This window comes from Salmo salar, chromosome 24, assembly GCF_965601325.2.
Source record: "Salmo salar chromosome 24, fSalSal1, whole genome shotgun sequence".
Taxonomy (NCBI): domain Eukaryota; kingdom Metazoa; phylum Chordata; class Actinopteri; order Salmoniformes; family Salmonidae; genus Salmo; species Salmo salar.
Window position 1 is genome coordinate 6,169,915 of NC_138314.1, and position 22,672 is coordinate 6,192,586.

General features: G+C 41.6%; 2 protein-coding genes across 2 annotated transcripts in view; one reads left to right on the plus strand and one right to left on the minus strand.

Annotated features, from left to right (window-relative positions):
• LOC106585214 (syntaxin-binding protein 1) overlaps positions 1-1,521 on the minus strand; it is a 53,975-nt gene extending 52,454 nt beyond the window's left edge. The window contains exon 1 of the mRNA XM_014171174.3: positions 1,345-1,521. The gene's annotated coding sequence lies outside the window, so the exon portion shown is untranslated. The remainder of the gene's footprint in view (positions 1-1,344) is intronic.
• The window catches only part of LOC106585213 (protein Niban 2), a 53,425-nt gene continuing 32,054 nt past the window's right edge, over positions 1,302-22,672 (plus strand). Inside the window, exons 1-3 of the mRNA XM_014171171.3 lie at positions 1,302-1,590; positions 20,709-20,839; positions 22,084-22,212. Coding sequence (XP_014026646.1) covers positions 1,536-1,590; positions 20,709-20,839; positions 22,084-22,212 — 315 coding nt within the window. The 5' untranslated portion in view covers positions 1,302-1,535. The remainder of the gene's footprint in view (positions 1,591-20,708; positions 20,840-22,083; positions 22,213-22,672) is intronic.

Sequence of the window (22,672 nt, forward strand, 5' to 3'; positions counted from 1 at the left end):
AAGCATGGTGGTGGCAGCATCATGATGTGGGAATGTTTTTCAACGGCAGGACCTCAGACTGGGGAGAAGGTTCACCTTCTAACAGGACAATGACCCGGAGCACACAGCCAAGACAATGCAGGAGTGGCTTCGGGGCAAATCTCTGTGTGGCCCAGCCAGAGCCTGGTCTTGAACTCGATAGAACACCTCTGGAGAGACCTGAAAATAGCTGTGCAGCGACGCTCCCCATCCAACCTGACAGAGCTTGAGAGAATCTGCAGAGAAAAATGGGAGAAACTACCCAAATACAGGTGTGCCAAGCTTGTAGCGTCATACCCAAGAAGACTTGAGGCTGTAATCGCTGCCAAAGGAGCTTCAACAAAGTACTGAGTAAAGGGTCTGAATACTTATTTAAATGTGATATCTGTTATTTAAAAATGTTTTGCTAAAATTTCAAAAAATCTGTTTTTGCTTTGTCATTATGGGGTATTGTGTGTAGATTTATGAGGAAAAAAACTTTTGAATACATTTTAGAATAAGGCTGTAATGTAACAAAATGTGGAAAAAGTAATGGGGTCTGAACACTTTCCGAATGCACTGTGTATAGTCTGATATACCACGGATTTCAGCATTCAGGGCTAGAACCAGGTATATAATTGTAATTAAATCAATTTTGCATATGTGAACAATTATAAATCCGACAGGGGAGTTTGAGTGATGAAAGTTGGACAGAGGATGTGAAATCGTTATAAATAAATAGCCCATCTTCGAGATTGACTTGTCATTTCAATAGGCATAGGCTACAGACTAAACTCGGGGTTTATGATTGTAATTCAACTTTGCCATAGTTTGCCTAGATAAAGGCAGGTAGCCTATTTTTTTGAGAGAAACGTCATGGCGGCCGCGGTCCAACCCACAACCAATATATTTTGACGACATCGTTTCAAAAGTATCCCAGTGGGTTAAACCACTGGACAGATTGAGTCAACACATACAGTAGGCTGTTAATACAAGACGTCAGAAAGAACTACGCCCTCTAGGGGTCTCGCCGCTAATTTAATCATGATTTTAGGATCATTTGTACTGTATTTTATAGCTGAAACTCATCAATTTGGTTTATAGTTCGAAATAAAAACCCACATATAACGCAAGTATTTCACATCTGGTAAAACTATTGTGGAGAGAATTTCTCCATCTTTCAGCTAAAAATAATTCCGTTTAAACAAATTATAGCACAATCTCTTGACACGCCCTTTATAGTAGTGAATTGGCCTCATCTGTCGTCGGCCTACCTCTGTCGAAACCACACTTTCGACATGCCTAAAGAAATGTCTGACTGGCATAGTTCAACGAGCAGTGACTCACATTTAGGGTGTCTCCCTCCTGCTCAAGGCGAGCTCAACTTTTATTCTCTTTCCCTCCACCGCTTGCATTCTTCCAATCATTCACCACGCTGTGTGCACACGAGTTCAAAATAGTTCCTGTTAATTTGTATGTCCTATTTGCATTTGAAACGAACGGCATTGTTGTCACTGGATTAAGTTTTATTTGTTGTTATGGGGGACTTGATTTCGAGCCACCTGGATGAGGGCAAGCGGGAGATCATTAAAGGTGAGTGCGTTGGGATTTTGTCAATATTTGCTTTTTACCACAGTAATGCATGTTTTGTGTGTACATACATACATACTACAGATCATAAATGCGTGAATAAGAACTAGTGAACTGAACCGTATAGCCAATGTTACCAGCAGCATTTTAGTGTTCTGAATGGAAACACTGTCGTTCTCTATATCATGAATATAGCAGGTAAAGTAAACTACTAGGTGGGTGTCTAATATATTGAATTGTTCGATTCCAGTTCCCAAGCTTTAGTGTTACCATAGTTCTCGAAAACCGTTCTCCATTGGTAGGGGTTTCAGCTTACATTCGCCCAAGGTTGGCTCCATGTGAACAACAATTCCGATGCTGTCTTTGACGTTTCTGAACGTTAAATCAGCGCTTTTCAAACCGGTTTTCAAAAGATATTCTTATCTTTAATACAAAAAAGATACACATACTCTAGCAGTTTTGAACAGATCCGATCCTCAAGTTGTGTGCCTCCTGTCAGCATGGTCTCAGACTTGACGTAACATAGTAAATGTAATTCCAGGAGACTATTCAATTAGTATATTTTAGGTTTGGCATGGGTACAAAAGACAGAAGGTTACTTAAGGCAAAAGCGAAAGGTGGTTCGGTGGAAATACAGTTGAAGTCGGACGTTTACATACACTTAGGTTGGAGTCATTAAAACTCGTTTTTCAACCACTCCCCAAATTTCTTGTTTACAAACTATAGTTTTGGCAAGTCAGTTAGGACATCTACTTTGTGCATGACAGAAGCATTTTTCCAACAATTGTTTACAGACAGATTATTTATCTTGTAATTCACTGTATCACAATTCCATTGGGTCAGAAGTTTACATACACTAAGTTGACTGTGCCTTTAAACAGCTTGGAAAATTCCATAAAATTATGTCATGGCTTTAGAAGTTTCTGATAGGCTAATTGACAACATTTGAGTCAGTTGGAGGTGTACCTGTGGATGTATTTCAAGGCCTACCTTCAAACTTAGTGCCTCTTTGCTTGACATCATGGGAAACTCAAAAGAAATCAGCTTAAACCTCAGGAAAAAAATGGTAGAGCTCCACAGGTCTGGTTCATCGTTGGGAGCAATTTCCAAACGCCTGAAGGTACCACGTTCATCTGTACAAACAATAGTACGCAAGTATAAACACCATGGGAACACGCAGCCATCATACCGCTCAGGAAGGAGACGCGTTCTTTCTCCTAGAAATAAATGTACTTTGGTGCGAAAAGTGCAAATCAATTCCAGAACAACAGCAAAGGACCTTGTGAAGATGCTGGAGGAAACGGGTACAAAAGTATCTTTATCCACAGTAAAACGAGTCCTATATCAACATAACCTGAATGGCCGCTCGGCAACGAAGAAGCCACTGCTCCAAAACCGCCATTAAAAAAGCCAGACTACGGTTTGCAACTGTACATGGGGACAAAGATCGTACTTTTTTTGAGAAATGTTCTCTGGTCTGATGAAATAAAAATAGAACTGTTTGGTCATAATGACAGTTATGTTTGGAGGAAAAAGTGGGAGGCTTGCAAGTCGAAGAACACCATCCCAACCGTGAAGCACTGGGGTGGGGGTGCTTTGCTGCAGGATGGGATTGGTGCACTTCACAAAATTGATAACATCATGAGGCAGGAAAATGATGTGGATTATATGGAAGCAACATCTCAAGACATTGGTCAGGAAGTTAAAGCTTGGTTGCAAATGGGTCTTCCAAATGGACAATGACCCCAAGCATACTTCCAAAGTTGTGGCAAAATAGCTTAAGGACAACAACGTCAAGGTATTGGAGTGGCCATCACAAAGCCCTGACCTCAATCCAATAGAAAATGTGTGGGCAGACCTGGAAAAAGTGTGTGCAAGCAAGGAGGCCTACAAACCTGACTCAGTTACACCAGCTCTGTCAGGAGGAATGGGCCAAAATTCACCCAACTTATTGTGGGAAGCTTGTGGAAGGCTACCCAAAACGTTTGACCCAAGTGAAATAATTTAAAGGCAATGCTACCAAATATGAATTGAGTGTACATAAACTTCTGACCCACTGGGAATGTGATGAAAGAAATAAAATCTGATAAATTATTCTCTCTAGTATTATTCTGACATTTCACATTCTTAAAATAAAGTGGTGATCCTAACTACATAAGACAGGGAATTTTTACTAGGATTGAATGTCAGGAATTGTGGAAAACTGAGTTTAAATGTATTTGGCTAAGGTGTATGTAAACGTCTGACTTCAACTGTATAATACATATGTCTAGCAACCAATAGATTTTGTGTTGTAATCTCATGATGATCAACTTTAGCATTTTAGAAACTTAAACAATTTACATTTTACATTTTAGTCATTTAGCAGACGCTCTTATCCAGAGCGACTTACAGTAGTGAATGCATACATTTCATGCATTTCTTTTGTACTGGCCCCCCGTGGAAATCGAACCCACAACCCTGGCGTTGCACACACCATGCTGGCGTTGCAAACACCATGCTCTACCAACTGAGCCACAGGGAAGACTATCTTATAACTATTTAGCATGTTTGCTAACCTTCCCCTAACCTTTACCCTTTTAGCTAACCCTTCCCCAACTCCTAATCTTAACTCCTAGCCAGCTAGCTAACATTAGCGTTAACCACCTAGCTAAAGTTAGGTACAACAAATTGTAATTCATAAAATATCATACAAAATAAATGATAGACATCCACAAATGAATACTTACCATACGAAACATAACATCTACTAAATGGAGTTTCTCTCGGATTTCCGTACAGAATAATACAAATACTCTAAGACCAGGTTGCTCCAGTTGACCAGCTGCACTTCCTCCCCACCTATGCTTACACACAGGAGTTCGGAGCATGCTCGATAGCTAATTAGCACACATGGCTGCCTATGTTTTCTGTCAAAAAGCTATGTAAGTAGTAAGTAGTTGAGATATGACAATGTGGGGACACTAACCCTATAAAGGTGTGTAGTATTTTTAACCTTTTTTTAAAAAAAAAAGTATTATTTCTCGCTGATATGAAAGATAAATTCCTTATGTTTCCAAAACCATACTGCAAGCGTGCGTTTTAACGTCCAGAATGAGCGGTCAGGATCTTAACAAAACTCCCTCAACCAGAAGATGCTATCGTCAATAGGCAAAAAAGCCGTAAACAAATCAAATTCAATTTGTCGCATACACATGTTTAGCAGATGTTATTGCGGGTGTAGCGAAATGCTCCTAGCTCCAACAGTGTAGCAAAATGTTCCTAGCTCCAACAGTGCAGTAATATCTAACAATACACAACAATTAACACATCTAAAAGTCAAATATAGAAATATTAGGACGTGCAATGTCTGAGTCCGGAGTATAAATATACAGTGCATTCAGAAAATGTTCACACCCCTTCACTTTTTCCACATTTTGTTACATTACAGCCTTGATTAAATAGTTTTGCCTCAATCTAAACCAACAATACCCCATAATGACAAAGCATAATCAGGTTTTTAGAAATTTTTACAAATGTATTCAAAATAAAATATGGCATTTACATAAGTTTTCAGACCCTTTACTCAGTACTTTGAAGCACCTTTGGCAGTGATTACAGCCTTGAGTCTTCTTGGGTATGAAGCTTGGCACACGTATTTGGGGGAGTTTCTCCCATTCTTCTCTGCAGATCCATTCAAGCTCTGTCAGGTTGAATGGGGAGTGTCGCTGCACAGCTATTTTCAGGTCTCTCCAGAGATGTTCAATCGGGTTCATGTCCGGGCTCTGGCTGAGCCACTCAAGGACATTCAGAGACTTGTCCTGAAGCTACTCCTGTTTTGTCTTGGCTTGGCTGTGTGCTTAGGGTTGTTGTCCTGTTGGAAGGTGAACCTTTGCCCGAGTCTGAGGTCCTGAGCACTCTGGAGCAGGTTTTCATCAAGGACCTCTATGTACTTTTCTCCGTTCATCTTTCCCTCGATCCTGACTAGTCTGTCAGTCCCTGCCGCTGAAATACATCCCCACAGCATAAAGCCGCCACCACCATGCTTCACTGTAGGGATGGTGCCAGGATTCCTCCAGACTTGACGCTTGGCATTCAGGCCAAAGACTTCAACCTTGGTTTCATCAGACCAGAGAAATTTGTTTCTCATGGTCTGAGAGTATTTAGGTGCCTTGTGGCGAACTCCAAAGAGGCTGTCGTGCCTTTTACTGAGGAGTGGCTTCCGTCTGGCTGCTCTACCATAAAGGCCTGATTGGGGGAGTGCTGCAGAGATGATTGTACTTCTGGAAGGTTCTCCCATCTCCACAGAGGAGCTCTGTCAGTGTGACCATCTGGTTCTTGGTCACCTCCCTGACCAAGGCCCTTCTCCCCCGATTGCTCAGTTTGGCCAGGCAGCCAGCTCAAGGAAGAGACTTGGTGATTTCTAACTTCTTCCATTTAAGAATGATGGGGCTCATTGTGTTCTTTGGGACCTTCAATGCTGCAGACATTTTTGTAACCTTCCCCAGATCTGTCACATGACACAATCCTGTCTCAGAGCTCTACAGACAATTTTTTTCTACCTCATTACTTGGTGTTTGCTCTCACATGCATTGTCAACTGTGGGACCTTATATAAACAGGTTTTTGCCTTTCCAAATCATGTCCAATCAATTTTGAATTTACCACAGGTGGGCATTAATATGTAGTTGACCCCCCCCCCCCCCCAAACATTGTTGCGGGGACTTGCTTCCATTCAGCTACAAGCATTAGTGAGGTCGGGCACTGATGTGGGGCGATTAGGCCTGGCTCGCAGTCGGCGTTCCAATTCATCCAGAAGCGATGGGGTTGAGGTCAGGCCTCTGTGCGGGCCAGTCAAGTTGTTCCACACCGATCTCAACAAACAAATCATTATTCGTCCTCCTCCAAACTTTTCAGTTGGCACTATTCCTTCGGGCAGGTAGCATTTTTCCTGGCATCCGCCAAATGCAGATTCATCTTTCAGACTGCCAAATGGTGAAGCGTTTCCACTGCTCCAGAGTCCAATGGTGGCAAGCTTTACACCACTCCAGCCAACGCTTGTCATTGTGCATGGTGATCTTAGGCTTGTGTGTGGCTGCTCGGCCATGTAAACCTATTTCTCGAAGCTCCCGACAAACAGTTAATGTGCTGACGTTGCTTCCAGAGGCAGTTTGGGACTCGGTAGTGAGTGTTGCAACTGAGGACAGACAATTTTTATGCGCTTCAGCACACGGCGGTCCTGTGAGCTTGTGTGGCCTACCGCTTCGCAGCTGAGCCGTTGTTGCTCCTATACGTTTTCACTTCACAATAACAGCACTTACAGTTGACCGGGGCAGCAATAGCAGGCCAGAAATTTGACGAACTGACTGGTTGGAAACATGGCATTCTATGACGGTGCCACGTTGAATGTCTCTGAGCTCTTCAGTAAGGCGTTGCACCTTCTTCACCACACTGTCTATGTGGGTGGACCATTTCAGTTTGTCAGTGATGTGTACGCTGAGGAACTTGAAGCTTTTCACCTTCTCCACTGCTGCCCTGTCGATGGGGGTGTGCTCCTTGTGCTGTCTCCTGAAGTCCACGATCAGCTCCTTACTTTACTTTTGTTGACGTTGAGGGAGAGGTTATTTTCCTGGCACCGCTCCACCAGGGCCCTCACCTCCTCCCTGTAGGCCGTTAGCGCCTATGAATGGGTTAGTGTCACCACAGACGCTAGTCTGATTTAATCAGGCTGTAATACACAATGAATTGGTATATACAGCCTGTAACTGCAAAATCGTGTAATCTTCCTTAAATGCCAGAATGTTGAATAAAAAGTTAAACAAAAATGTTAACAAAAAATGTGTGAATTGTTCTCAATCTTCCCCTGATTCAGAGTATACCATTTTCATTGTAATGGAATGCTTGGTTGAAATAGCTATTGACAAGAGAACCGAATATTCAAAATAAAACTGTACCTTGGTGCCAAACCATATACCTACCGGCTCTCTAAAAATGTGGTGAACAATATTTTCCTGTGGCTATTTTGTCTCAAATTTTGAGCAGCTGAAGGACAAAATGCACAGAGAAATGTCAAGTTCAAATGTTACTTTTTTTCAGCATTCTGTCTTTTATGGAACATATACATGATTTTGCCAACAAATGTTTCAGGCTCTATATACCAATTCATTGTCTATTACAGACTGATTAATCAGACTACACAGAGGCATGGTTTAAAGTGGGGGGGATATTGTTAATTTTCTATGTAAATCCCCTTTACTTGAGTTGATAGCAATGTGAAGCCCACGTGGCTGTGGCAATGCTGTTCATAAGGACTGAGTTTTATCTCACTGTATAATCAGACTCTTGTGCAGCAGTCTGTATAATCCCAGTAGCTTCATGGGTCTGCCTGTAGGAACTTGTCCACAGGCAGCTGAGAGGATGTGCCTTGATCAGAGAGGAATAACATAACACATGATTAACAGGGTTTTTTCTGAGTAGGAAGGTCTTGGGCAGGCTGTCAGTTTTCGGACCACCTACAGTACCAGTCAAAAGTTTGGACACACTTACTCATTTATTTATTTTTACTATTTTCTACATTGTAGAATAATAGTGAAGACATCACAACTATGAAATAACACATATGAAATCATGTGGTAACCAAAAAAGTGTTAAACAAATCAAAATATATTTGAGATTCTTTAAAGTAGCCACTCTTTGCCTTGATGACTGCTTTGCACACGCTTGGCATTCTCTCAACCAGCTTCACCTGGAATACTTTGCCAACAGTCTTGGAGTTCCCACATATCCTGAGCACTTGTTAGCTGCTTTTCCTTCACTCTGCGGTCCAATTCCTCCCAAACCATCTCAAATTGGGTTGAGGTCGGGTGATTGTGCAGGCCAAGTCATTTGAACGGATGTTAGTATTCGAATACTTGAGTATTCATTTTGTTGAGGGGGGGAAAAATATTTCCCCATATTTTAACACTGAAGCTTTTTTCTAAATTAAAATATCCATGTGACGTTACATACAAGCGTATACCATGACATTTCTAATTATTCATTTGAAAAGTTTGTCGTTTTATGTGGTGCTCCCCCAAAAAAGACATGTGGCCGACCAGTAGCCTTGACCTGTGTAGCTTTGGCAAGTTAATTGGCCAACATAAACTACAAAGAGCCGCAATGTGTAGCAAGTGGAGTGCGAGTTTACTAATGCAATGCAGGATGGAATAAAATGACGGAATTAAAAGTTAGCGAAATGAGGAGTAGGCTACAACGAGCAACCAACAGGTAGGCTGCTGTTTTTTCTGAATGGGTTTGGGGAGAAAGTGCAGCAGGTGGCCTCAGTTAACCTAGCTAGCTTCTCTAGGCTACTCCAGTCAACAGGCACTGTTATATGGGATGATAAATAACATTGTGGCTTTCTACAAGTCTTAGCTGTAGCCGAGTTGCCTCCGTCTGCTCGCTACACGCAACGCCCCATACCTTCTGCAGCGGCAGCAATAGAGCGCCAGCTTCTCCCTCACTCAGCAGGGCTCAGCTAAAAATAGGTATTTAGAATATCCGGATATCCAACAACAATTCATGATACTATTCGAATAGTGAAATTATTTCAAACTCCCATCCCTAATAGCTAGACAGTCAGGGAGAATCTTTTAAAAATGATTTTATGATGCATTCAGGAGTTTTTGTTGTCATGACATAAGGCCACCATTGATTTTATTATAATATTTGAGGCATCAGATAGCATAAACTGTGGCAGAATGTGTAGAATTGCTGGAAATCTGCTTTAAGACTGCAAAATGTTATCTCCACCACATGGAAAAATGTGTAGAATTGCAGGAAATGTGCTTTAAAACAGCTTTCGGGCTCCTGAGTGGCGCAGTGGTCTAAAGCCCTGTATCTCAATGCTAGAGGCGTCATTACAGACACCCTGATTTGAATCCAGGCTGTATCACAACCAGCCGTGATTGGGAGTACCATAGGGTGGCGCACAAATGGCCCAGCGTCGTCAGGGTTTGGCCGGTGTAGGCCGTCATTATAGATAAGAATAAATTCTTAACTGATTTGCCTAGTTATAATAATACATTTTATCACTGCGGCCAACAGGAGGGCTTCAAAAAATACAGTACCATTGGCCTCGCCACTGTCACGCCCACCACCTAAGCCCCATTTTGATCTAGAAAAGAACTGTGGGTAATAGTGTGTTGGGCAACATAGGAGAGAATGGACGCTCCCTCCCAACATTGACATTTAGTATCAACACCTACCTAGCCTTAGCACACCAATGCTTATATTCTTCATTGAGGTATCCTGACTCCTAATCAACTACAGATTTTTGAATGGCCATGTGGCTTTATAAACCCTGGCTGCACACAATACATCAATATGAAGAATGTCGAGCTATCTTATGAAAAACCAAACAACTTAATAAAAGGTTTTGAAGATAACAAATGAAGTCTTTCCCTATTCCAAGTAATCCTGTGCCATTAGCAGGGAAACATCTGAGAGAGTGATCCTCTTAATGATAAAGGGAGCGACGTTCTCTTTTGGAGTCATACTTTTAATGCGTTGGCCAGCCAATCCAGAGACACATATCAGATGTGGAATTACAGGAATGCATGAAAAAAAGCATGTGTGCTTGTGGCTGGAAAACTAGAATATTTGGGGCCTTGGGCTGCAGTCAGTCTCTTGTGAATCTCGGACAGAGAGAGCGGAGCGCCACACAGTCTCTAAAGTACTGACTGTCAGACGTCAAGGTATTCTTTGTCTTCTCTGAGGAAATGTCTGTTCGTTATAATGTGCTGAGACACACACACATACACACACATACGGGCCCGCCTGTTTGCGCACACAAACCACATATTTACCTAAACAGCGTGCCAGACAGAGAGGGAGAGAACTCCTACTGAAAATCAGTCACTATATTCTGGATGTTGCCAAGGTGACTGTTCCCTTACAGTTTGAATAGTTAATAATTGAATCATCAGATCTCATTGTGTCATGACTAATTTTCCTGTTTTACTGGCTGCTTGGTGTGTTCTCCATGCTTATATTCTGGTCCAGCTCTGTTGAGAGAGTTGCCTTGATGCTGATAGGAGCTACAGTCAGGGAATCCCTACACACGTGGCCATGTTCCAAGACTGAACATCATGACTGTATTCCAGTAACCCTTGAATGAGGTCATCATCTTGAGACTAGTAGGATAGGGTTGCAGCAAGGGCTGTGGCGGTCATGACATTTTATCAGACGGTTATTGCCTTGAAAATGACGGCTGGACTCCCAGTAATTGACCGTTAATTAACATAAACATGTTTAGAATCTCCAGGCCTCCATGCATGCAAGCCACTGATGCGTACCTTTGGAACATCTATATTTAAAAGTCTAATAAATTCATTTTAATATACACCATCACAATAAATCCATGATTTTATTTTAGGCAGGTCTAAAGAAAGAACCGAAACATACAGTAGGCCTACTCATATTATCTGGCTATGCGCCATGCCATAGGCTGTACGGTAGTTAATTTAGCGGACAAGATTTGCATAAGTCCCATGCCATTATTTTATATGATTTTATAGTAAGAATAATATTATTGAACTTAGCTGCATGAAATAGAAAGGATATTGTTCCCATTCATATGTGCAGTCGCTATGGAAGTGGCTATGTCGAGCGTAAAAGTGATCATTTGAAACAGCTCCTATACGCTAGATTTAAAGTTATTGGCTAATTTAGTTGTGAATGATACAAACCTTAGAATGTCTTAGAAATCTAAATATATACGGGCTGCGTGATGTGACTAGGCTATTGACTATTTTGAAAAAGTCGCAAAAAAAGCTTGCTCTCTGTTCCTTCCCTCAGACTGAACACGCTGTTCTCTCAAGGGATCATATTTTCACCCATCAGACTATTCTCAGTTTAATCTTGTCTTTACTGATATGCAAAATTTGTTTCGATTTAGAATGGCCCATTATCAAATGGGCAGGGGAAAAAATACATGTCATCCGTAAGCACTCGAATAGTGAATGGAGGCAGTTCGTTTTAAAATCATGCCAGGTAGCCTACTCCGGTTTCATAGTGGAGCAGCAGAAACATAAATATAGTTGCAGCTGGGATCCTCCTCATTTTAGTGGCAACCATCAAAACTCTAGTATCACACAGGGTTGCATATAGAAATGTCTGGGCTTATAATAATATTTATTTCACTTAATTCATCAACCACTGTTTGATGAGCATGCAGCCTCTCGCTGCATGACAGGTGACATTCTGCCCAAATTCTGTATGCCACGGGCTCTCCAAACGGTGGTGAGATATTCTGTAGCTAAAAGGTAATGTTTCAGCCTATTAATTATGAAAATATAAAAAAAATGCCCTATTACTAGGCTATTCAAAATCTAATACAAATTCACTATAATTAACTCTGCAAGCCGCCCTGCATAATCAAACAGCATCACCTAGGCATATAAACTCAGCATAAAAAGAAACGTCCTCTCACTGTCAACAGCGTTTATTTTCAGCAAACTTAACACGTGTAAATATTTCTATGAACATAACAAGATTCAACAACTGAGACATAAACTGAACAGGTTCCACAGACATGTGACAAACAAATGGAATAATGTGTCCCTGAACAAAGGGGGGGTCAAAATCAAAAGTAACAATCAGTATCTGGTGTGGCCACCAGCTGCATTAAGTACTGCAGTGCATCTTCTCCTCATGGACTGCACCAGATTTGCCAGTTCTTGCTGTGAGATGTTACCCCCCTCTTCCACCAAGGCACCTGCAAGTTCCCGGACATTTCTGTGGGGAATGGCCCTAGCCCTCACCCTCCGATCCAACAGGTCCCAGACATGCTCAATGGGATTGAGATCCGGGCTCTTCGCTGGCCATGGCAGAACACTGACATTCCTGTCTTGCAGGAAATCACGCACAGAACGAGCTGTATGGCTGGTGGCATTGTCATGCTGGAGGGTCATGTCAGGATGAGCCTGCAAGAAGGGTACCACACGAAGGAGGAGGATGTCTTTCCTGTAATGCTCAGTGCTGATTGCCTGCAATAGGCTAGACAATTATTTATTTATTTTATACCAAAGACACCTTAAATCTTAAAAATATATATATATTTCTGCTATGCAGTAGGCTGTTATGCTATGTATTGTTTAACCACACAATCGTGATGTTTGTTGTATTACAGCCTGAATTTTAAATGCATTATATTTAGATTTTGTGTCACTGGCCTAACACTGGCAATAATGTCAAAGTGGAATTGTTTTTCAACATTTTTACAAATTAATATAAAAAAATTAACAGCTGAAATGTCTTGAGTCAATAAGTATTCAAACCCTTTATGGCAACCCTAAATGAGTTCAGGAGTAAAAATGTGCTAAACAGGTCCCTACCTTTTTGTGAACAACCGATGCATATCTGTATTCCCAGTCATGTGAAATCCATAGATTAGGGCTTAATCAATGTATTTCAATTGACTGATTTTCCTTATATGAACTGTAACTCAGTATAATCTTTGAAATTGTTGCATGTTGTTTATGTTTTTGTTCAGTGTAGTTCACATATGCCAGTCGTGGACTAATCTAATGGCTGAGAACTGTGGGGAGGAGGCAGAAGGTCACCTGGAGTTTGAGAGCTAGTGCATACCATACAATTCCCCACCCACCCATAGGCTATTTAGCTGTTTAAGTGCAGTTCAACATGTACTTCCCTAAAGTAATTAAGTAGTCAATTTGATGTAAGGATGTGGTTGGTAAAGATTTCGGCTGCATTCCAAAATGACACACTAGGGTAATTCCACGCAAAAAATATTTTTGTTATCTCCGATTGTTCTGGATATTCTCACACAGAAACTTCATTAGGAGGAAGGATGTTTGATATGCATTTTACATTTGTATCACTTTTTTGAAAATAATTTAGAAAGTTGCCATTTTGGGCCCTTTTAGACCTATACATGCCTCTTGTAAGAAGACTCTGTGAACCCTACATGATACAGCAGCATATTGGTGTCATTTTACTCCATATGTGCTCTTAAAAATGGAGTATGTCTAGATTCTCATAACATTTTTCACATTAATTTATTCAACATTAAAAATATGAATATCTCAAAAGTAATCAGGTTGTTGTTTTTTTACATTGTTTGGAACATTACTCTTCAAACATTACATTTCTGCTGCCTTTGGCCACTATCATGATTTAAAAAAAAAAAATGGTTTGTGATACAAATGTAAAAAGCATATCAAACATCCTTTCTCCCAGTGAAGTTCTCCCTGTTCCCTATATAGTGTTGCTATGGGGGACGTGAAAGTAGTGCACTAATGTAGGGTGCCCGTTTGGCTCTGCTCAAAGGTAGTGGCTTATAAAGAGATTAAAGTGCTATTTGAGACTGAGCGTTCTCCTGTGAGTCATTGGAACATGACAAGACAGTCACCCAGCTTTCACCCAGACTCAGCACTGCTGAGGCCCCCAACACAATTAGCTGGGACATGACGGCACACCAAATGAACAACCTAGCACAGCGTCAGCTAGTCTCACAATAACAAAGCCAAGATGCTCCCCATCTCTATTTCTTCCATCTTTTTGACTCGTCTATCTCTTCTTCTCCATGAAAATGGATTAAAGGGGAAAATGAAGTGTTTCTTTGAATGGAGGATGGTAATATGGTAAAATGCAATTACCTTATTGCTCTCAGCCTCGGTTACTGCTTGACGGTGTTAAGATTAACTTTACAGTATACACAATCATGATTTTGACCTGGATTGCCTAACTAACACATGAAATAATGTGGCCCTGGTGCAACTCCCACATAGTTGCCGCCTAGCCGGGCTGAACATGTACACAATGCACAGACGGATACTCTTTAGTCCGGGCACTATAGCATATTGTATCTGACTCCCAATTGTCTGCAATAGTGATTTGAATTACAGTACTCTGATTTTTTCCATTTCAATTGCTCTTTTGTGCCTCCTAATTTGGGGTGGCAGGTAGCCTAGTAATTAGTGTGTTGGGCTCCTGAACAAGGCACTTAACCCATTGTTTTTTGGTAGCCATCATTGTAAAATATTAATTTGTTCTTAACTGACTTGCCTAGTTAAATAAAGGTTAAATACTTTTTTTAATATAGTAGAGTCCTGTAAAATGCCACACTGTATGTTACAGTATGTACTAGGACTATACATCAAACGCATTACAATCGGTTGAGGGACAAGTATTGCGTAGGAGTGACCCCCATCTGATGTGAGATAATACACATGCCCTGTCAGCACTCCCTCCCTCCCTTCCTCCCCCTCACCGCTCTTGACAGTGGGGGAGAGACTTTTTGTTCTTCATGAAGAACAAGAAACCCTCACCCATCCTCGCACTGCAGAGAGAACTCACACACACATCTGAATCACATTTCTCACACTCGGGCTCCAAATCTCTAGGGCACAGGGTTGGTTATTATGGGATCTAGTGTCAACTAAGGCTGCATCGAAAATGGCACCCTATTTCATATATTGACCTATGGGCCCTGGTCAAAAGTATTGCACTATATAAGGGATAGGGTGCCATTTGGGATGTACATAAGACAGAAGCCCACAGTACTGTAGGTTAGTTGTCATACAACACAATGTTTTGAAATTGAGTTTCCATTTTTGATTCGGGTGAAGTTTACGAACGGCAGCAACAGCACAAAGTCCGAGTCGGAGAGTTTGCTGTTCATCAGGAAAGTTTTCAGTGGACCGTTTCACCTTCACAGAAAAGTTCCAGGGAAGTTTATTCAACTGTAGCCTACAAGACACTAAAGGCCAGTTGAATACGGGCAGTATTATCTGTGAGCCCAGCTACCGCATGCTGTCTAGTTAGACATCGTGTACTGAGATAAATTAAGCTTTCTTTTTTTAAGAAGTCCATTGGTCCTGCCACCATGTGATCATGCCTCACAAACAACCGAGTAAATCAAAGGACAGTGTTGAGAGCATGTCAACTGTGTCATGCGCCAAATCAACCGCTCACACCTCATTGTGAATATTGTTAGTGTTATGAAGTCTGCCAAAGCCATACAGAGTGCTCTTTCAGTTACTTTGTGACTTCAAACACTTGTAGGCTTTCTAAACACATTTAATTAACAGAGGACAAAGACTGCCAATCTGGCTGTATAATTTCATCATGATTGCTATTCTAATGTCATGTTTGGGAACAATGAGAAGAGTGTCACTGTCTCGCCTTGATCACATGAAACTAAGTCAGTATGTGACTCAATCAAGTGACACACACATACGCGCACGCACTGTTGTATCTTGTGGTTGTTACTCCTCCTCAGGCCTGTCATTCCAAGCTTTCAAAAGTGACTGTCTTCTCCACACCCACAACATGGGAACCATTCCCAGGCCAACTCTCTTTCCTAGCTCCCTCTCACTGGTTCAGTTTTTCAAAGGGAAAAGTAATAAAAAAAAATAGCTGGAGTGGGTCTAAGGCCTGAACTGATTTCCAGGTTTTGTTCCATCAGTAGCACTATGAAGACACTAGAGCCCACCCCTGACTAAGTTGTTATTAATTGTTACATAACGCAGAGACTTCCTCCCCAGTCAGCCCACCAGGACATTCCCCAAGCTTTGTGTCATCTTATTTCGGTAGAAATGGTTGGTCATACTCGCATCCTTAAAAAAAAAAAAAAAAGAAGCCATTCACTGTTTACTTAGTTCTAATTACCACCTTTTAATGACTTGGGCTCCTGAGTGGCGCAGTGGTCTAAGACACTGGATCTGAGGGCCAGAGGCATCACTGCAGTGCCTGGTTTGAATCCAAGCTGCATCACATCCGGCTGTGATTGGGAGTCCCATAGGGTGGCACACAATTGGCCCGGCGTCGTCCGGGTTTGGCCGGGGTAGGCAGTCAATGTAAATAAGAATTTGTACTTAACTGACTTGCCTAGTTAAATAAAGGTTACACAATGACAATGTTTTGATCAAGAAGATCTTCATCAGGTCAAACAGAAAAGTTTTAATTACAGTGTTTGAGCCTTTCTATTCTTTAACCTTATTTCATTCCAAGAATTAATAGTAACATTCATTTTCGTAGGTGGTTATACAGTATGTGTCCTATTTCATTTTTTTGTTGTTGCATATGGTCACAGCCAGTATTACTACTTCTGACCTGACCATATTTGTTTGCTTTTTCTGCAACAGAGTTGCAGTGCATTAGACTCACTTTAGCCTGGTCCCAGATCTGTTTCTGCTATCTTGCCAACTCCCTATGAAATTGTCATGTTTGGCATGACAATAGCTGGCAAGGAGAGCAGAAACATGCTGACACAGGCTCGGCTCACTCCGCCTAGAGGTGACCTATGTCCAAATGGTTGTGGCCTGTGGAACCATCCATTGTCTTTGACCTAGCTCTCATAACTAAGGGATTAAGCAGTCAGAATCTGTGGGAGAGAGTTTAGTTGAGCAAGCGTCTGGTGACTGGATGGGTTTGGACTGACTGGGAGTGGAGGAGCAACTTGCAGTTTTTGTCCTCTGTCTACAGTCAGATGTTTGTTCAAGATGGATTGTGAGTCACTGCACAAACAGTGATACAGCTATGAAAGGCTACCCTAAAACCACCACCAACATGTCACCTGCTATTCATTCTCTGTACCATGGTCCTCAAGTCTCTGATAGACCCACACTCTACTCTGAGGCACAGGACAGGGGATGGACAGCGAGAGGGTGGTGGGTGGCCCAGTTGAGTGGAAAAATGAAAATGGATAGAGTTGTTACTTTATTCCCTCTTCCACTGAGACACTGGGGGCCTATCAGTGCGTCAGTTCAGTAATCTTATGGAAGGCCTGTGTTGTTGGAAGGCCATAGGAAGGAGTGGCACAAGGTGGACTTTGCTGTGAGCCTATCATTCCCACAAAATAATTGGTGATTTTTCAACCTCTCCCCATGTCTTCTTAGCCTAGTTCCTTACTAACCCAGTTCGTTCTAATGTCCAGTCCCCCCAGACGCTGCTCCTGCCTGCCTAATGGCTTTACCAGAGCCCTTAATTATACTGTAGCCTCAGTCTTTAGAAAGCAAATCTGATCCATCTCTCATTATTTTCACCCAACCACTTCTCTCCCAGTCCCAGGAAAAGAAACATTTCATTAACTTAATGCAGAACAGATGGGATCAGAGAAAGATTATCTCTGCTCCAACTATAATTACTATCAAACATTATCATATTTCCCATGTAAGTGCTATAGTATCAGAAATAAACATTTGGCCAATTTTGTAATTCTGTTTTGGCAATACCATTTAGTCACTCACTCGGTTGAGCTACTACTCACATACACACAATTATTTATATTTTTTGCAATTTTTCTCCTCAGCTGGGTCCTGAGTGGTCTTGGGTTGGTGGTCTTAGAATATGATTGGTCTAAAGAGCAGCAGATGGAAGGACTCTTGGCACCAGTCAGGTGGTTCTTTATTTCCCCTACTGGCCTGGTTCCAGCTCTCTCTTTCTCTCACTTTCTGGTGGTGTGTCCCAAATGTTACCCTGTTCCCTACATAGTGCGCGACTTTTGACCAGAGCCCTCTGCCCTGCCAGCAGACCATTCCTCGCCACGCTACATTTATAGCACCAGTCTCTAAATAAAGAGACAAGAAAAAACAAATTTTACATTTTGTTTCTTTGTTCCCTTCTCTCCGAAGTAGCCTAGACATAAAGAGACCGAAAACATCAGAAATGGCCTCGCTCGGTATGAGTCACATAAAGAAACGACTAAAATAGTTTGTTGAAGGTCCAGGATGGTGATGGAGAAATTAATCGATAGTTAGATATCGGGATGTAATCTTTGGAATATCATATTTTTTTGACAATATTGCAATATAGTTTTTGTTCTAGTTGGCTGTACCTGCACCAGAACTCCAGTATTTTTCCTTCATAGCTTGTTCTCCATCTTTTTATATAGGGACCCAATTTGGTTTCAGCACTTTTCATTTCCATGACTGGTCAAACTAATTTTCTTATGGCTCTCTCTTGTCCCTCTGCAGCAGACATATGGGAAGCAATATGTTTGGAACATCAAATCGCAATAAAATTACAGTATCAAATTGCAATACATATAGAATTGTGAGAATCGCAATACATATCGTATCAGCATCTAAGTATCATGATAATATCATATATTTTGGTATTTTAATAGGATCCCCATTAGCTGTTTCAAAAGCAGCAGCTACTCTTTCTTGGGTCCACACAGCGCAAAGACAGAACTACATAATAAAAAATAAAAAGGCACACGTAGCCTACATATCAATGCATACACACAAACTATCTAGGTCAAATATAAAGATCCCTGGCAATTTCCAGCCCTAGTCCAGGATATAACTTTAAAGTCAGGGCCTTTTCAGTTTCACAAATAGATGGGTAATGTGCCAGGTTTGTTTCCATGCCAACTCCATTACTGGGTAGAGTAAAAGGATCTGTGAACTGAAGGCTAACTCCGGGTAATGCAAACATGACCGTGTGGACATTCTGATAAAGGACACAAAGGACTGTGTGAAATGCTGTACATTCTTCAAAGAATGTGTGTTTTACTTTCCACTTGGAAACTGTTGTTGTTTTACACTGTGATAAGAGTAGTAAATAGGTATTGAGGTAATGGTGCACTGGAAGGAGAGAAAAGTGACCGTTTGCTCTCTCAAAGACTATTACATACAGTTGAAGTCGGAAGTTTACATACGCCTTAGCCAAATACATTTAAACTCAGTTTTTCACAATTCCTGACATTTAATCCTAGTAAAAATTCCCTGTCTTAGGTCAGTTAGGATCACCAGATAATTCTAAGAATGTGAAATGTCAGAATAATAGTAGAGAATTATTTATTTCAGCTTTTTATTTCTTTCATCACATTCCCAGTGGGTCAGAAGTTTACATACACTCAATTAGTATTTGGTAGCATTGCCTTTAAATTGTTTCACTTTGGTCAAATGTTTCGGGTAGCCTTCCATAAGCTTCCCACAATAAGTTTGAATTTTGGCCCATTCCTCCTGACAGAGCTGGAGTAACTGAGTCAGGATTGTAGGCCTCCTTGCTCGCACACACTTTTTCAGTTCTGCCCACACATTCTCTCTAGGTTTGAGGTCAGGGCTTTGTGATGGCCACTCCAATACCTTGAATTTGTTGTCCTTAAGCCATTTTGCTACAACTTTGGAAGTATGCTTGGGGTCTTTGGTCGCAAACGGGTCTTCCAAATGGACAATCTTTAACTTCCTGACCAATGTCTTGATGTTGCTTCAATATATCCATATAATTTTCCTCCCTCATGATGCCATCTATTTTGTGAAGTGCACGAGTCCCTCCTGCAGCAAAGCACCCCCACAACATGATGCTGCCACCCCCGTGCATCACGGTTGGGATGGTGTTCTTCGTCTTGCAAGCCCCCCCCTTTTTCCTCCAAAGGTAACGATGGTCATTATGGCCAAACAGTTCTATTTTTGTTTCATCAGATCAGTGGACATTTCTCCAAAAAGTACGATCTGGCGGTTTTAGAGCAGTGGCTTCTTCCTTGCTGAGTGGCCTTTCAGGTTATGTCGATATAGGACTCATTTTACTGTGGCTATAGATACTTTTGTACCGGTTTCCTCCAGCATCTTCACAAGGTCCTTTGCTGTTGTTCTGGGATTGATTTGCACTTTTTGCACCAAAGTACGTTCATCTCTAGGGGACAGAACGCGTCTCCTTCCTGAGCAGTATGACGGCTGCATGGTCCCATGGTGTTTATACTTGCACAGTCAACTTAGTGTATGTAAACTTCTGACCCACTGGAATTGTGACACAGTGAATTATAAGTGAAATAATCTGTCTGTAAACAATTGTTTGAAAAATGACTTAGGACATCTACTTTGTGCATGACACAACTGACTTGCCAACACGATAGTTTGCTAACAAGAAATTTGTTGAGTGGTTGAAAAACAAATTTTACTGACTCCAACCTAAGTGTATGTAAACTTCCGACTTCAACTGTAACACATGAATTCAGAATACACTAACTAATACATCACTGTTGACATGGGGAATGTGTCATTAAGTAAGCGTTGTCGGAGCCAGAATGGCCTATAGAGCAGGAGCCTCCTGTTTGGAGCTTGTGGCTGTGTGTCATTATACACCACTTAATTTGTAACAACTGACCCCGCCTCTCCTCCCTTCCCCATGCAGCACGGACAGGCGAGGTGATTGGAGAGTTTGGCCGTCTGTATGAGCAGCAGTATGCAGTGGCCCTCTTCAACAAGGTCCGCTTTGACATTGAGGGAGGAGGGGGGCCCCAGCCACAGCTACTGCGCCGCAAGGTAATGAACACGCCCTCCTCTCCTGTCCCTGTTTCTTTTCCTCTTGTTCCCCTCTTCCATACTCCTTTATTCCTACTGTGTCTTCCCTGAGAAGGTGATGGAATAATATCTGCAGTTTTAGTGCTGACATTTGGAACACTTTGCCCACATTATGTTGAACCTGAAGCTCACATCACACTACATCAAATTAATGGCCATCTAAGAGTGACTCAGGACAGATGCTGATTGACACTCCCATGCTTTCAGTGTGTTCTGAAGATTTAAGTGTGTTTAGATCACTAGATAGTTTATTATAAATACACAATGACAGTAGCCTTGATTTTGAAGGCCACTTCCACTTCAGCTAGTGGAGTCTGCTTTAGAGTCACATGGTACGGAGGGAAAGATCTCAGTTTTCCTTGTATGGCTCTATCTCTGTGTAGCAGATGTTAGCTAGCAGGCTAGTGAAGAACAAGTAGCCATGGTGTGTCGTGGTGACCTCGTTTTCAGTGAGATCTCAAGTTAACCGTGCTACTGACAAAGTGAGAAGTAAGCTTGAAATACTGCTACAGTTGACTTTAGGGCGAGTGGCGTCACACCGAGTAAACTCTTTATTTGTATTCTCCTGGGTGTCCAGTGTCTCTAGACATGGTTTAATTCACCTTTTTCAAGCCTGCACAGTGCCATTACCTTTTAAAGAGAAACGGTTACATTCTGTCTGGTGCCACCGCTGCACTCAGAATGCTACTGTAACTACATGAAGCTGTGTGGAAATGACCGAAGTCTTGATCCGCATCAGAAGTGCCACACTATTCCCTATGTAGCTCTGTTCAAAAGTGGTGCACGACTAAGGTAATAGGGTGTCATTTGGGATACACATAGTTTAATTGTCGGTGGTGAGTAAGTGAGGTTCTTGAGAAATGCCTGCTGTTTTCCTGAGAACAACAATACTGACTGGGTGGGCTTATGATTGTATAAACTAAACAACACTACTCCAGTGTCTAGGCTACAGTTGAGATATCACTTACAGACAGTAGTATCACACATGGCATGCAGTCTAAGTATACCTGATGTTTCTAAAGGAACGCAAAGGCTTAAAGTTTTAGGCCACTCCTTGGCTTTCTGGAGTATTACAAAATCATGGAATTTATTGTTGATGTAAAAATGTACTGTCCATGAATATGGCTCTATCCACACAGAGGTGATGTCCGTTCTTGCCAGTTATCATTGGGATGTGTACTGACTCCCCTGTCTGTCCCACTCAGGCCCCGCTGGAGAATAGGTCCATCTTCTCTGGAGCTCTGTTCCAGTTTCTGGAGGAGAACAAGAAATGGAGAAACCGTTTCCTCTTCGTTCCTGACTCTTACAACATGAACTACTATGACAACAAAGCGGTAAGGGAGAATTTAATTCAAATGTCCCACATTTACTTACACACACACACACACACAGCGTACCAGTCAAAAGTTTCGACACACCTACTCATTCCAGTGTTTTTCTTTAATTTTACTATTTTCTACATTGTAGAATAATAGAGAAGACCTCAAAACTATGAAGTAACACATATGGAATCATTTGAGATTCTTCAAAGTAGCCACCCTTTGCCTTGATGACAGCTTTGTACACTCTTGGAATTCTCTCAACCAGCTTCATGAGGTAGTCACCTGGAATGCATTTTAATTAACAGGTGTGCCTTGTTAAAAGTAAATTTGTGGAATTTGTTTCCTTCTTAATGCGTTTGACACAATTAGTTGTGTTGTGACAAGGTAGTGGGGGTATACAAAAGATAGCCCTATTTTGTAAAAGACCAAGTCCATATTATGGTGAGAACAGCTCAAATAAGCAAAGAGAAAC